Genomic DNA, 17518 nt, shown 5'->3' with positions numbered 1-17518 from the left:
TCATGAGTTGGGCCCCTCAAAATCATAAGATTAGTTTATCGTGAGGTTTTAAAAAAACATTTTGTTTTCAATTGGTTTCTAGTCTTCGAGCTTGTCTACAGAACTCATGGCTAGAAACTTACATTTTAAAATAAAAACTGAGATTCTTGTATAGTCTTGAGTCCAGGAGCTGGGACTTCAAGAAAAACTCCAAATCTAGCTGGACTTGTGATAGTCATGAGTTGGCAACAGTTCAATGATATTTTATTTTTATTAGATGACTTATAGAGGTAGGTAGGATAAAACTTTTTCAAATTTAAAAACCGAATGCTTCTAATGGTGAACTTTAGATGTACTTCTATTTCTTACCTTACAAATAAAGGAATTTAGTGACCAGAAATCCCTAAGATTGATGATGAAACCTTAAGATTACTTCTAGACTTCTTAACACTTAGGCTTTTTTTTTTTTTTCCCCTCTTGAACTACTGGTCCAGTGTTCTAATCACCTGACTTTTCAATGTTTAATACAAAGTTCAAATGTTTTAATAGATCTCTGTTTCTAACCTTGTCTCTCTTGACTGGGAATTTTTCTAGAGACCACTAAAAATGTAACATTACTTCAGCTGTACGTACGTGCATAAATTCATTGTCCTAGCAAAGCAATCATGAGACAAATCATTGCATGCTGCTGTGCAGTGCCTTATTGTGATCATGCAATGGATCCTTGTTGTGCTAAAATACTGTCTGTATGAAAATTGTTCCAGTGATGTATGGATGAAGATAGTCTTACCATGATGTCACTTATGACTGCAGATAGTGAATCTTGCCTTTCCTCAAAAGATCCACAATATGATCGAGATGCATAGTCACTAGTTGAAATTGGCTGACTGCAGTACTACTCACTCGATGTGGGGTAGCAGAAATGGGGTAGAACATTACTATAGCAATTCACCCCAAAAGAAGGGAAATAAGTGGAAAGGTCAACATAGAATTATCTGTTGGAATGTTGCTATTAAAAGATGTGTTCACGCGAAGAAGTTTAGTTGCCACTTAATGTTAAAAAGCTCTTGAATCATCTAATACTTGAAAGATGAGCTATTTTTATGTACATCAAAAACTGTTTAAAAATATCCATACACAGTCATTGAAGGAAATGAGAAGCAAATAGGTTAGTCAGCTTTATAAGTATGCAAAACCTCAGTATAATTCACATCTCTACTAAAATGCCAGTCCTGCCTTTGTTGCAAAGAATCATTGTACATTGGTCACAACAACTGACCAATAAAAAGCAACTTGGCAACAAACAAAGCAGATGCAGGCATCCAAATTTATACTCCCAGAGGAGGCATGCACTTCACACCTCTCCTTAATGATCCCTCACTGCTTATTTCCTTTGAGTCATTGGGAGCACAACAAACTGGGCAAGAGCTAGGATTTTAAGAGTTCTAGCTGCAGCTTTTTCCATTGTTGGCATCTTATTTAGGATGGAGATGTGTGTGGCAAGTGAGTCTCTCATGCTCCTTTTTAATGCTCACTATCCTCTTACACTCCTGAATGTATTTATAAGTCACATCACCAGCATATGGGAGAGCAGAGGTTTGCATGGTGCTGCCCTGCCAGATGGGAGGGAGAGTAGAAAGTCTTATATACCCTTGTGAGATTAAAATGCATATATTGCTTAAGCAGCAGCAATGCAATTTCTCCTCCCTGCCCTGTTTGTTCCTCACTGTGACTTCTAGGGATGAGAGGGTTCAACGTCAATGGCTTATACAGTTCTCTTCTCTCCCCCCCCTCCTCCCTTGAGGAAGTCAGTTGGGGTTCCATTTGTTCTGATGGTTTTGTGAGATAAACATCTGTCCTTTGGAAATGAGACTGAGACCATCACCCCCCAACGTGGTTTTATGCAGGCAACTGACCAGTCATCAGGTGATAACTTTCAATCGCTACCAGTCTGTGTCGGATTCAAACCGAAACCTTGTGTTTGAGACAGCTTTTCACATGGAAACTGACTCATAAAGCAACTCCCTTATCTTCAATATCTATTTCTACTGTGGCTCCTGTGTGAAATTAAACTACTAACCTTGGTGAGTTAAAGGGGAAGCTGGGAAGCAGATCATTTTGATGGTATGGCTTATCCCTCTATTCCCATCCTTCATATGTTGCTTATCTTAGATGGCAAGCTCCTTGGAACAGGAATTTTGCCTTACCTGTGTGGATAGCACCTAACACTCTGTAGGATATTCTTGAATACAAATAATACTTCAGCGTTTCCATTCAATCCCCAATGTAGCCAATCTGGAAGTTCTACCACTAGCCATTTAAGTGCAATAGGATTGGGAGTGCTCCCTGCCGCAGAGGGTTAAAGGATAAAATGAAAGACAGATGTCTAATAGAAATATTTTTAATACCGTTTTAAAATCTGTTTTTCATGCAATATACTAAGAAGGATGGTAAACTCAACAATTCTGGAAATTTTCATTTAAAACATGCTGAGGAATCCCCTCTGTTGGGGATTGTATGGTAATAGCCTGAAGATATCCGTCCAGGTACCTGAGCAGGACTTTGGAACAGCCAAAGGACTGCTCCCAGAGAATCCTTCGCAGCCTTTACTCTGAACCCAGTGCTAGTCAGGATGAGACTCTGGGAGTTGAGTGCTGTGTAATACCGGCATGGTGCCGACATGATGAGTAAAACTTAGTCATAGACCTTACTACTGAGTCTCTGCTTTTATTTCAGGAGCTTCCAGTGGTGGGTGGGTGGGTGTGTGTGAGTGAGAGACCTAGAATGGATGGTGCACCTACTGGTACCCTTTGATATTAATGACCTGTTTCTCTTTCACAGGCTGGCAGTGATGGTGAAAGCATAGGGAACTGTCCCTTTTCCCAGAGACTCTTCATGATTCTGTGGCTCAAGGGAGTAGTGTTTAGTGTCACAACCGTTGACTTGAAGAGGTAAGAAACATTGTTTCTCTGCCAAATGTACAGTCGTTTCATTTCTCAATCTGATGTGTGTAGGTCTAAGGCTTCCAAATTTTACTTAGTACATCTTATTTCAAACATGACTGACTTCTTACTGCAATCACTGTGCCATGGGTATATTCTCTAAAGCACTTACGGTCGAATACTTATTTGACGGTGTGTGTCACTGCATGATGGTTGCAAAGTCTTGCCCGATTTGAGTTCTCACATCTGTTTAAAGCTGGCTTTCAATAATGTAATGTCCAGTGATGGCTTCTGTAAAGCTAACTCATGGGAAGACATGTTAGTGGATGCTGCCTTAACTGAACAAGTAACATAGGACACTGATTTAAACAAGGACTATAGATAACTGGTTTATAATCCAGACACAGTTTGAGAAGCTGATTCAGCCTCTTTCCGTTATGAACAAATTCCTATATTTACTTACCTTTCTGAGACGTGGAGATTGGTCTCAAAGCCTCAGTAACTTCTGTATTTTATTTTTAATGTGCTATGTTTGATTATTTATCTGGAAAATTTTTGCCATGCACAAAGGCTTAGATGATCAATGCTTCATTAACAGACCAACCGTATTCCAGTGTGAGACACTGAATTGTATGTGTGTGACTAAATTATCACACATGGCACACAAAAAATGTAGCTCTTGGCAAATTTTCAGCAAAGTTTCCTTTTTTTGCAGCTTCATCCCCAGTTGAGTTAATATCTTTAATGCCCTGAACCTCAAAGGCATTGTCCTTTTAGTATGAGTGGCTCAACACAATTCTGGTTAGAGTGAGACAAACACAGGACAGTAACCTAGAATCAAATATTGTATCTGTGAGCCAGGAGAGAAATAAGCACTTGCTTGCCAAAGGTCATCTGTAGTGTATGCTGTAAATAGGATACAAAATAAAGTATATTATGTCACACAGATCACTTTATATATTCCTGGCTCTTATTAACAAGGGGTGAATGGAGTATATCTTAGTGGGAATTATATGATCAATGACACACACAAGAATAAATGGGCACAAATCGGACATCAGGAATGGTAACATACAAAAGCCAGTAGGAGAACACTTCAATCTCCCTGGACGTTCTATAACAGATTTAAAAGTAGCTATACTTGAACAAAAAAACTTCAGAAACAGACTTCAAAGAGAAATAGCAGAACTAAAATTCATTTGCAACTTTAACACCATTAATTTGGGCTTGAATAGGGACTGGGAGTGGCTGGCTCATTACAAAAGCAGCTTTGCCTCTCCTGGAATTGACACCTCATTTATTATGGGGAGTGGACTACATCCACCCTGATCGAATTTGCCCTGTCAACACTGGTTTTCCACTTGTGAGGAAACTCCCTTCTCTTCATGTGTCATTATATAATGCCTGCATCTGTAATTTTCACTCCATGCATCTGAAGAAGTGAGGTTTTTTTACCCACGAAAGCTTATGCACAAATAAATCTGTTTGTCTTTAAGGTGCCACCGGACTCCTTGTTGTTTTTGTGGATACAGAATAACACGGCTACCCCTGATACACAATCAATGTGGTTATAGCTTCCTTAGATTTCCAGCATACCTGATCATTTGTATTGGGTGACCGTGAAAGTTGGAAGCCCTTTCTATACCATACCACACAGGAAATCACTCAGTATAATTAAAAAATATTTTGTCACCAGGTACACACCCTTAATATTTCCTAGAACAGATGAATTTTTCCTATCCAGTTTCTTTAAATAACACACTAATAGGTTAGTCTCTTACAATACTCACTTTCAATGGCTAATTGTATTGCGGGATAATAAATATGCAGCACAATCAGTAATGAAAGATTATGAAAATCTATAATTCAGAAAAAGAACCCAGCATGGAATGGCCCTTGCACTTGGATTGTGTCTGGTTGTTAATGATTTTATAATGTACTCTTACTGCATAACTTAGTTGTTTACATATGGTGTTGTACAAATAAGAATTGCTTCATAATTCATTGCAAAGGAATTTTGCCAAATGAAGAATCATTGGATGGATCCTAAAGATCATCTGACCTACAGGCAAACTACCCATGAGTTTTGGGTAATTGCAGATTGTGGGACACAACTCTTTGAATCCTCCTTTTCAGATCTCTAAGATAAGCCTTGCTATCATCACATAATAAAAACAAAGATGGCATTATTCACAAACTTACGTTGGTAGGAGGAACACTTTCCCAATAGGAGAATGAGTAGAAATCCAATGTAATATAGTCTTCTCTTATATAGCACTTTACAAATATCAGGGCTATATCAATCTATGCCCATTTATAGATGGAGAAACTATAGTGCAGAAATGAAATGACTAGCTCAAAGGACATGCAGAACTGAATGATGGCAGAGCCAGGAACAAAACCAGGTATCCTGATTTCCCAGGCCTTGGCTCTGACCACTGGGTTACCTAATGTTAAGTTCAGTAGAGCTTTGTTTTAGTATGTGGTACAAAGTAAGTTTTGTCATAAAAACTAATCTGGGTTGAAAACAAATGTTTATTTATTTGGCTAACTTTGAAGTGGCAGAAGAAGGGAAAGCCTATGGCATTCTAGACTTTAATATTAATTACAGACTTAATTTTTCCTATTGGGAGTAAAGAACATAATGTATTGTGTTCGCCTAAAAGTAAAACCAAAGAAATATGTGGATATTGCTGTCAGAGCTTTTTAAAAAAGTCTGGCAAAAAGAGGCCAGCATGAGACATCCTGAACTTTATTTCTAATAACCAACTAGTTTGCTTTGGCTTTTGTTAATATTGCCAGAATTGGAACAGAAACCTTTTAGCAGCACAGATTGAAGTTAACTCCATACTGGTAATCCAGTGTAGGTATTCACTGTTCCTCTGTGCAGCCATGAGACAGGACACATTTAAAAGAAAAGTCATTTGTAGCAGTGTTATAAAGTGCTTTGAGCTGGATAGGATTTCTTTGGAAACATGGGTGTTGCTTTCAACTCTCACAAACTACATGTACTGAATCTTCCATTTAATTCTGTGTGGCTTGCAGACCCTCCAAAACAGACCATAGACTTCTACAGGGTTTTAGCTCTGGGCTCTCATTGCTTTTATTGATTGCATACTTTAAAACCCCAGTCCAACTTCTGGGAAAAAAATTAGAGGACCGCGTTAATAGAACCATTATGTATTTATAAGCATCTGGGTCACTTCTACTCATGTCAGATGCGTAATTAGAAATGCAAAAGATTTCTGTTCAGATTGCGTTGTTTTTCTATACCCATCACATCTGGGCATTAATGGAAAGAAATTTCTGGTTTAACTTGATTGCAAGAGGTTTAAAGTATTCTGTCTCCATCCTAATAAGTCTTTCCTTCTAGTTCTCTAGGTTTTGATTTAGGGGGAAAATGCAAAGTAGATTCAAAACTGAGAAATAGGATTAGAGTAAAGCAGCTGGAATTTTGTTTTGTACCTGACCTTATAGTGATGGATGTGTGCTCTGTGATAGAGGGACACATTTGCAGTCACTACAAGTAATTAAAATCTTGAATAGAGGTGGGATATCAAGTTAAACCTTTGCGTTAAAAAAATAAAATGTTCAAAATAAGGCTACAGAAATGCACATTTTGCTGTTAACTTGTTGATCTGTGTGCCTGGAATACCAAATGCCTAGCAGTAGTGCCGCATGGCACATAAGAGTAGTTGAATATTTTGATTAAATTGTAGCCTTATTTACATGGAAGTTTTCTACCATTTACCAAGATAAGAATGGGTGCTTGCATTTGTCTCCATATTCATAATAGTGCCATTAGGAATGGCTTCCAGGAATACAGTATTCAATGACTATCATATGCTCTTTTATACCCCCCCCCCCCCCCCAGTTTAACATGCTGTACATATTCTTAAGCTTCACTTTCCAAACTTTGCTACTCCTGTTTTGTCCCATTATGGAGAGCCACAAACTTGTTGTGAAAGTTAGGTGCTAAGAACTTTTCACTCATTAATTTATCTCACTAACCTAGAAATCGTGGGTATACTTGCAAACCATCCTCTTGCTTGGCAGTACAATACAATTTGTATACAATAGCAGGCCTAGTTTGCAGTAACTAATTTTTGACGCTGTAAGGTCAGTGTTTGGCCTTAAATGAAAGATCTACGGGAGCTCTAATTCAATTCTGTGGTTGTCTTAGCAGGTCATGGTTTGGTACAAAAGTTCACAAACAAGTAACTTTGGGACACACCAGAAAAACTGAGTCGTCTTTGATTTACTTTGTATGATGTGTATTTTCCTTTCCTAAATTGTGTTAAATATAGTACTGTTCAAACAAAAGAATATTTGGCAGTTCTCAGTTCAACTATTAGTTACTAGGGGCACAAGAGAAAATATGCACACAGACTGAATTAAATGAGACATGCCAGTGAGGCCATACATTTCTTGCTTCTGTGCAGTCAAAGACAGAGGCTCTATTCTTTCCCTTTTCAGTAACACAACTTTTTATGTGCAGAAATTTAATTTGTTCTGATGACTGGAGCAGGGCTGCAGTGTAAAAACTGTTAATCTTGTAATAAAATTCAAGGCAAGCGTGTGTTCAATTTCATTTAGAAATCCTGTTTGGGAGCATTAGTTCATACCTTTGAGATTCGATTTTTAAACTGTTCTTCAAATTTATAAAATTGACACCCAATCCATAACTAACCTCCACCCCTAAACATTCAAGGACTGCCCATACATAAAATAACGCCTTCAATAGCCTGTGTAAGGTGGGGGAAGGTTTCCTTTTTACTAATGTATTTATACCAGTGCTGCTTGGAGATTTGCTTCAACATGTGTCAGACAAACACTACTCAATCATGCTAACCCACTGCCCCGGCTTTTACTATGCTATTCAACTTTAAGGGCTTGTATACACAGAGAGTTGTTTCTGATTAACTCCGTGTGTGGACAGTTATTCTGAAGCAAGAGTTCTGGAATAAGTGTCTACACGTAGGCTAGGTCTACACTGGGGGGGGGGATCGATTTAAGATACACAAATTCGACGTATCCGAGCTGACTTACCCCGCTGTGAGGATGACGGCAAATCGACCGCCGCGGCTCCCCCGTCGACGGCGCTTACTCCTACCTGCGCTGGTGGAGTACGTGCATCTATTCGGGGATCGATTGTCGCGTCCCGACGAGACGCAATAATTCGATCCCCGAGAGATCGATTTCTACCCGCTGATGCAGGTGGGTAGTGAAGACAAGCCCTTGGACATGATTAGGAGCCGCTTTTGTGCTTTAAATTCACACCTACCGTAGTCCATGTTAACCTTCGAGTGCAGACAAGGTTACTTTCCTAAAATGTGGTAAATAGTCAGACTAGATTTCAGTTGTTGTCACCAGATAATTAAATGGACAAATTGCTCTTAATAAGGGCTTGTCTACGCTGTGCTTTAGTCTGCACCAGCTGGGGTGTAAATTCTAATTGGCCCATGTGAACCCTGCTAGTGCATGCTAAAAGTTTGCTTATGCGCATTAATGTAGTCCTGTTTCAAACACATGGGCCAGTTAGTGTGCAACACATTGGTGCTCGTTAGAAGTTGCGTCCCAGCTGGTGCAGAGTAAGGCTCCATGTAGACAAGCCCTAACATAGATCTGAGCTGTAAACTTCATATAGCCCACACCTGCAAATCAAAGTAGAAATCAATATGGTGACTTTTTAGAAGCTCAATGAAAGAGACAAAATAATTTTTTAAAGGTTTCTGTTGCAGCCCCTAGGCACAATATATACTAAACCAATTTTCATATAAGGGCTAATACTAGGCCACCTTGCTATCCAGTCAAGTCATTTATAACCAAACTGTTTTCTGTTATTTCTGGGATACACCTTTTTAAGCACACCATTGACCTCTTATTCTGAACATCAAAGGAGTAAAGGCAGGCCATGTGGCCTGAGAAGAGTCTGATAGCTCTTTTAAGGACATGCCACTGCATTCATAGGCTACCTCTAGTTGCAGCTGGGAAGGTGCTTCCCAGCTCAGGTAGACAGACATGCCATCTCTGCTCAAGCGAGTGCACTGAAAGCAGCACAGCCAGGTATAGCACAGGCAGCAGCACCAGCTAGTTGCCGGAGTACAAACTTGCCTAGAACACCAGGTACATACTTGCTCAGCTAGCCTGAGCCACTGCCCATACTGCGCCCAGCTACCCTGCTCTCTTAGGCGCACTAGCTCGAGCAGAGCTAGTGCATGTCTGTCTGCCCGAGCTGGGAAGCATGCTGTCAGCTGCAGTGTTAGACGTACCCAGAGATAATCAAATAGTGTTTGAGGTTGTGGCTTGTAAGATAAGCATGAACTAATGGTTAGCATAGCAAACTGTGGGTCATAACTCCTGCATTCTATTCCCGGATCTGTGCTGGCCAACTTGGACCTTAAACTCGTTGCCTGTTACCTCGTTTGTAAAATGGAAGGAGGCAAACATCACAGCATTTGAGGTTTTATTTGTAAAGTGCTTTGAGAACCTTGGGTGAAACGTGCTTTGTTGAGCCAATATTCTATACTGCACAGGTGTCTATACATTATTCCACAGCATATTCCACATATGCTTTGTTTTCATGTCAGTTTTATTTAAGGACACAGTGCAGCTAATAAACTACTTTAATGTCATTTGAAATCATGTAGAAACCTTCCCTTTTGATATTTCATTAGTGAGAAGCGTTGTCTGTTTCTGAAATTAAACCTTCTCCTTGATAGCATTATTGCAAGACCTGTGGTTTTGGCTGCATTTGTTTAAAATAAAAATTCCCGAAAAGGAGTGTTATCTAGTCGATGTGCAAAATTGGAAGGGAGCCATGACGACTTCCTGCTGTTGTTGCGGGTATTAGGGTGACCAGATGTCCCGATTTTATAGGGACAGTCCCGATTTTTGGGTCTTTTTCTTATATAGGCTCCTATTACCCCCCCACCCCCATCCCGATTTTTCACACTTGCTGTTTGGTCACCCTAGCGGGTGTACAGAGCTGTATTTTAATACGAGGTTAAGGTAGGAACTGACTCGCAGAGCCCTCTGGCATAGAACAATGGGAGGCAAAGGGCAAATATGAATGGCACTCTGCAATGAGTGAGAACTACTTGGAAAATGAAAATTGCCACACTTGCCTCAGTATCGGACTTCTGCCATCTTTACTAAAACGCCACCAGACTAAAAGTGGGTGTTAATCTTAACACTGAGGTGCTTGAGGACTGACAATGAAGTTTAGTTTTGCATATAATTTCAGCTGCATGTAATTCATAGGGATGCTTATAGCACAAGTACAAATGATTCTGTGTACGTCTGCCAAAGCATTAGAGCCTTTTTATTGCTATTGCTACTTCCTCTGTTAAAGGGTTTGTGCGGTAGCCAGGGAATGAAATCCTAGCATGTCTTTTTAATTCTGTAGGAATTTACACTGTCTCAGATTGCTGCAGTACTAACTGGTAACTATAGGTATGCTTGATTAACTAAATTTAAAGGTGTTATCTATGCACCTCTGTGCTTCTCCACACCAGTTTGAAACAATCTTCTTTCCACTTACTGCTGCTAGCATAGTTTCACTGATCAGTGTGGACAAGGGTTTTAATTTGAGAATCATGCTATAGATTACACCCTAAAATCATCTAGAGCATGAATATAACCTCAAATTCCTGTTTATGCTTGCCAAAGAAACTATTCTGGACCATAAAGAATCACTGGCTTCAGTCCAGGATTTAACTTCCTCTAGAATTTCAATACTATGTGTCAACTCTTCATCAGTCTAGAAGACTGATGAAGAGTTGACACATAGTATTGAAATTCCTGTTTGAGTTAAGACGGTCACACCAGCATGCAAGTATTGAATTCAATGGGGGTTTCTTATAGGAGAGAATTTGAAGGGAGCTATTTTTAGATGACACTTTGGATTCGGAGCCTGCATCCTTTATTCCCATCCCCTGCCTGAAATTCTCAACTTCTGCACTCGAACGTTAAATGTCGCTCTGCTTCCCTGTGTCTGATGCTACAAATGAAATAGCAGATGTGCAAACACACCTTGTGTTGAAAGGAATAAATTACGCAAGTCAGAATGAATGTGAGTGGACGGATGCATGTGTAGCTGGCACATAGCTTTTAGATGCGTGCCTGCAATGTCGCATGCTGTCACCACTACACCACTACCAACTAAGGGAAAAGGAGCAGCAGCCAAGTGCCCATAAAATAGACTAGCTAGGCTTGACAAGAAATATGGCATGAAAGGCATTGTGGGTAGACACCCCAGAAAGCAAGAGGTGTCACCAAATGTCTTTTTATAAAGACTTAATTTAGAGACATTGAAGCATTTAACTTGATGCCTTGCTCATCCTTATAGAATCCAAGTACTTACGACTGTGCCAGTCAGTGATATCCTCCTCTTCACACCCCATGTCCATGGTTCTTTCCAGGAAAATCTTACTTTCCTCAATATTTACTTAGAGAAAAAAATCACCTCCTATTCTTAGATTGATAGTAGGGCACACTTTTCTCCTTACTGCATGGCTTTTTTTGTTGGCAAAGAATGGCATGTGTGGTGTTTTAATTTATTTCTGGTTTAATTTATATCCATTAGGAAAAATTTGGATGTAGAGAAGTAGAGGTATTAGGGATGCAGACAGGTTCTATGCAGGTTTCTCTATGTACCAACATACATTGAGGGTAAAACAGACCTGAAGGTGAGGAAAGAAATTACAACCCTAAACATCTCAAAATAACGATATATAGATATATAGTAGAACCTCAGAGTTAAACACCAGAGTTACGAACTGACCGGTCAACCACACACCTCATTTGGAGCCGGAAGTATGCAATCAGGCAGCAGCAGAGACCCAAAAACAAACAACCAAAACTGCAAGTACAGTACAGTACTGTATTAAGCGTAAACTACTAAAAATATAAAGGGAAAGTTTTTAAAAAAAAGGTAAGAAAACTGTTTTTGTGCTTGTTTCATTTAAATTAAAATGGTTAAAAGCAGCATTTTTCTTCTGCACAGTAAAGTTTCAAAACTTGTATTAAGTGACTGTTTTGTTGTAAACTTTTGAAAGAACAACCATAATGGTTTGTTCAGAGTTGCAAACATTTCAGAATGACAAACAACCTCCATTCCTGAGGTGTTCATAACTCTGAGGTTCTACTGTATTCTACTGTTCTTACAAAGGAGATCTGAAAACAGCTAATTAAGAATTAAAGCAAATTTTGAAGTACTACAAATACATTGAGATTAAAAACTTTACTAGTGTAATTCTCATGAAATTGCAAGGCATTGAACTCCCTTTCATATGCTGTTGCTTACTGAAAGCACTGTTGCACCACTTGTTAACTCTACTGGGGGGCAGAGCTTGGCCTCAGGCAGTACCTCTATGATCAGAGGTAACATTGATAGCTGGGATCATGGCTGTACTGTGCTCGCTTGGTTCCTTTTAAAATTGTTTTGTATCACATTTGCATTGCACCGTAGGAAACCAGCAGACCTTCAGAACTTGGCTCCAGGGACTCATCCACCCTTTATTACCTACAATGGTGAAGTGAAAACAGATGTGAACAAGATTGAAGAGTTCCTTGAAGATGTCTTGTGTCCACCCAAGTAAGTGTTGCGGGGAAAATGTATTTGGAAACAGGTTATTTGGCAACAGTAGTGTGGTGTCTGGCCTCAGGGTTGTTGGTGTTGCTTTGTTTAAATTCCTGTTTATGGAGAAGCTACCTGCAATAAATAGTGCAAGTATTAGTGCTAACCAAGTTTAAGATGCTTTCCATATCAACAAACTAAAGTCTGAATCTTTGTAATATGGATTGAGGCCTTAAATATTTCAGCCAAAAACCATATTTTTTATAAATACCCATTCGTTTAGGAAGAAATCAACATGGAAATAGACTAGAGATTATCTGTAATCAGTGGTTATCGTTTTATAAATGCATATTGGAGCCTGAATATTTTTCATTTTTGGTGGTTGAGGGTGGGGCTGTGTGCTAGAAAGGAGGCAAAGATACGAAGGCCATGCTAATAAGATTGTACTCGTGTAACTGAAAATGGTGCCCCTCTTCACAGAACTATATATCAATTCATTAACATTAAATCTTTAGGAAAACCTATTTCCCAGTGATCTGCTTATGATCTTTGCAAGATTTGTATTTGCAGACATTCTTCTAGAAGTAAATGACATGGCATTTCAAGTAAGGATGGTAAATGTCAGTGACTTGCATGTTTTCCATTAGAAAGTCTTTCCTCATTCCTTCCTAGTTTATTGAATAAGAAAAAGGATAATCTTATATAATCATTGCAGAATCAATCATATTTATGTGCAAGTTGGCAGTAGCTGATTTTTCAAGACTTTCTGTGGCTTGGGCCCGTCTTGCCACACACAATGATATGCTCCCCGCTTCTAAATGTGCATGTGAGGCTAAGGTTGAGCCTTAAGCCTGTCAAAATTGTGATGGAAAGATGTGAATACATGTTCTATTCATTAGGTTATATAGTGCAAGAGCAGGAAACTGTATCAAATACCCTTTAAACTCCAACTGGCAGGCTATGGTGTTGATCAGACATGGGTAGTCTCTTGCTAGCTGAGCGCTCTCTCTCTCTCTCCTCTGAGCCTTCAGGAAGAGGAAGGATTTCTGGAATGTCACATTTTTTTTCTTCCCTTGTTAGGAATCTTGAGGTCAATGACCACTCATCTTCTGGGACAGATGGTTTTTAAGTTACATGTTTTTAAAAATGTCTCCTTTCCCTTGGGCTGGCAGGACTAACTGAGCAAAGCAGACTGTGTATGGCTGCCTATAGTTATTCTACTGTGTATAGAGCCCAATTTTCCATTCACTGAGCACTGGATTGCAGTGATAAGGGGGGCAGCTTTCCACTGTAACCCCCCCTCTATTATGTTAAAAGCACCATGTGCTTGATTTTATATGCTTGCTCCAGAAAGCAGAAATATGTAATTATAGTCTCTACCCCAAGGGGGGTTTAAGAGAATCTGGAGCAGGACTTGTCCAGTTCTCTACAAGTAAAAAATTCAGCTAATGTACTTGACTGTCCATAAGGCAAGTCTTCTCTCTTCCAAACACACACTTTGCTTTTAAGCGTGTTTTGAATTGAATTAACATCTGCAAGCATTTTAATATCTCTTTGGGGCGACAGGCACTATGTAGATGTAAGAGTAAATGAACTGAGGTATTTTTATCCCACATAGGAAAGGGTCAGAAAGTTAAGGTTACAAAAAGTCTGTTTCTTTAAGCTGAGAATTATTAACATCAAACATACCAGTCCACCTTAAGCTGTTCTTGGAATAGAAAAGCGCCATTGTGTCTATTCAGTCATCTGAAAAAAGGAAGGTCAAAAGGGATTGATCAATTACCAGTGAGATTGTTTTACTGTACACTAATAAAGCGGTCTCTTGTTGATCAGAACCAACTTTATTTTTTAATCTAATTTTTTTTCTGGTTGGATTTTATGTTGTAAACCACTCTTGAGTCTTGACCACCTTTTTTTGTGCAAAATACTGTAAGTGCTCTCCTTACCGACGGTGTGAACCCTATGTATAATCTGCAGGGTTTTGCACCGATTTTGGAGGAGTCATGGGAGAGTTAGCGGTCTCCAGTTAAAGGTGGGCTTGAGTAAAACCCAGGATCTCAACCGTCAACTCTGAGGGTGTTCAAAGTCTAGGTTAAACTTCTGTGAATGGCCTCTCTGTGTATAATGGGTTAAATCAGAAACTGGGATCCAAACTTTGAGGTAGTTGACATCAGAGCTGGGTTGAGCTCATCCTTGGGGTATGTCTACATTGCAATGAGAGATGTGACTGCAGCACATGTAGACATTGAGATAGCTTTGAACTAGCTTTAGCTCAAACAACAATAGCAACAACGCCTCTGCAACCCCACCCAGGCCGTGGGTATGTACTGAAGTGGCTTACTTGTGCTGCTCTCCATGCTGCCGTGACTTCATCGCTATTGTTTTTTGAACTAGTTAGATCAAAACTAGTTTTGATCTATGTCTGCATTTGCTGCAGTCACACCTCTTACTGCAGTGTAGACATACCCTTGGTCTTTGTCTACACTAGCACTTTTGTCAGCAAAACTTGTTGATCAGGGGTGTGAAAAAACAGCCACCCGCCCCTCCCGACCGACACAAGGTTCACCGACAAAAGCAGCATGGAGAGGCTACACGAGGCCTTTCAGCACTGCAGCTGCAGTGGTACAGCTGTCCTGCTGTAAGGTCCGTAGTGTAGACGTAGCCTTAGGATAGTCCACGAGAGGGAGGGACCTGGGAATTAAAAATTGCTATTAAAATCCCTTATTTTGATATTAAGTGACTAGTAGGGGGAATCCTCTGGGGGAAAGCAACAAGTGAGTGGGTGGTGGTATTGTGGTGGTGCATTGTGGACAACACTACTGATTTTTGGCCCTGTGCTCATAGCACTGTTGGAAGGGTTCCAAAGCTCACTTCAAACATAGTTCTCATTTAAACTAGTTGATTAACACTAGACAGTGACAAATTCTCTTCAAAACGCTTCCCACACATCAGTATTACTGTTTACTTTGCACAGAGATATTTGATAAAAAATATGCCTAATTGCTTAACATGGTTTTCATAAACCATTTTCAAATTAGTTTTGACTCTCCTGATCAAATTACATTACAACAGAGCTTAGTAAGGTTTTTTCTTTAATACAAGACTGTAGTCATTTGCTCTGTCTTGTGGCTATTGGTTTGGGAGATGAAAGTTGAAAAGAAACTACATATATGGCAATTTTTTTAACCAACTGAATCTCAGTTGAGTAACCAGTATCATTTGGGAAGAGAAACATGGAAAACATTTTTAGTGTTATAAATGTAATTTATATCTAGTCTCACTATAGGCAGCAGTCAAGTAATACATAATATGAACACATTTGGTTCATATTTTAGGGGAAAAAATAAAAGGGCACTAATACCTAAAATCTCTAAAATGAGAAATATTAAATATAACTTCAGTAGAAAGCTAGTCAAAATGTACATATTTCAAGTAACACATTGACTGAATATTCCAATTTTCATGTTTAGGAAAAGTATCAGTGCAGTCTTGACTTAAATAAGTACAAGTTTGCCTGTCATTAACGAGACAAGAATGAGCACTATTCTTTGTTCAGTGTAACTGACAGCAATATTCAGGGCCAGCCTAAGGGGGGGCAGGCAATCAGGGTGGCTGCCACATTGTTCCACCACTCAACCCTTTTCCCCCCCACTCATGGCACTGTAAACATCCTAGAGCGGGCCCTGACAATATTGTTTGTATCGATCAAGAGATTCCAGTTACATAGTGACAAGGAACCTTTTAAAAAGATCACTGCTTCACAGGAAAGAGCAATAGGACAGATCTCCGTATTCAAAAGAGCAGTGTGTTTCCCTTTGCACAGGGTTGTGCATTAACATTTTTGTTTGTAAAGCTTAGCTGGGCATTTTATAGTCTCCTGATCTTTACAAATATGTAAAGAACATAAAATGTTAAAGGTTCTGCTGGTGAACACATAACTAAAACCCACAGCCAGCTCAGAAATCCTAGCTTTGTGACCCTCAATGTAACTGGATACCCATTTTATGTGCTGTATATAGGTTTTTTCATATTCTCCAGTGGAATTGGCATGTCCTCTGGTAATCCTTATCGCAGAAATAAGCACTGTAGTTCTTCAGAATTCCAGGTCCTGACTCATGTTATAGATAGTTAAGTCACATTGAGATAAGTCTAAAGAACATTTTAAAGGGGCACTTGGGTTAAACATAATTTGTTTTTTTTAAAATTCCTTGCATGTTATTGATACCAATTTAAGTTAATAAAATTGAGTTTCCCTTTCACTGTTTATGCTGTTCAGTATTTGCAGATCATTGAGGTTTACAGTGAAAGTAGAACAGCCAGTTTCACATTTGGCAGTCAGTTTCATCTCCAGATTCTGATTGCCCTGCTTCAGTGCAACATTGCAAATGTTTAAATCAACACAGTTTATTGATATTTGTTTTAAAAAACTCTAAACATTTCCATTTGGATCTTGTAAACTTAAATTTTGGGCCTGAAAATGACTACATTTTTTTAATAAAGATGCACATAATATAGAACAATGGTTTTCAACCTTTTTTCATTTGTGGACCCCTGTGAAATTTTGAATGGAGGTAATGACTTCTTTGGAAATCTTAGACATAGTCTGTGTACCCCACGGGTCCACTGATCACCAGTCGAAATCCACCGATATAATGTGTTAAAAACCTAAGTAGAGTGTACACGTTTCTTTGCCTGCTTAATGCTAATAAATACATGGCTGACTGGTCATATTGTTTCTGCTGAATATTGCAGTAGAACTGCTGTTGGAATATTTGCCCACAAACTATTGCATCTTTCTGCTTAGGTACTTAAAGCTTTCACCAAAGCACCCAGAATCAAACACCGCTGGAATGGACATCTTTGCCAAATTTTCTGCATTTATCAAGAATTCCAGACCAGAGGCCAATGAAGGTAGGAGACCTCAGTCCTGTAATCTCTAGTGCCTGGTATTTCATTGGGTTGTGGGTTTGGCAAGAGCAGCTGTCATTCTTTCTCTTTAGTGTTCTTTCTCTTTTCT

General features: G+C 39.3%; 1 protein-coding gene across 1 annotated transcript in view; it reads left to right on the top strand.

Moving 5' to 3' along the window:
• Nucleotides 1–17518, top strand: part of CLIC4 (chloride intracellular channel 4) — a 54772-nt gene that overhangs the window by 24479 nt on the left and 12775 nt on the right. The window contains exons 2-4 of the mRNA XM_026657071.1: nucleotides 2821–2930; nucleotides 12394–12519; nucleotides 17306–17412. Of these exons, the coding sequence (XP_026512856.1) occupies nucleotides 2821–2930; nucleotides 12394–12519; nucleotides 17306–17412 (343 nt within the window). The remainder of the gene's footprint in view (nucleotides 1–2820; nucleotides 2931–12393; nucleotides 12520–17305; nucleotides 17413–17518) is intronic.

The sequence above is a fragment of the Terrapene carolina genome, unplaced genomic scaffold (genome assembly GCF_002925995.2).
Source record: "Terrapene carolina triunguis isolate 2854851 unplaced genomic scaffold, T_m_triunguis-2.0 Scaffold236, whole genome shotgun sequence".
Lineage (NCBI taxonomy): Eukaryota > Metazoa > Chordata > Testudines > Emydidae > Terrapene > Terrapene triunguis.
The sequence above is the reverse complement of the archived record's forward strand: the minus strand, read 5'-3'. Positions and strand labels throughout refer to the sequence as shown.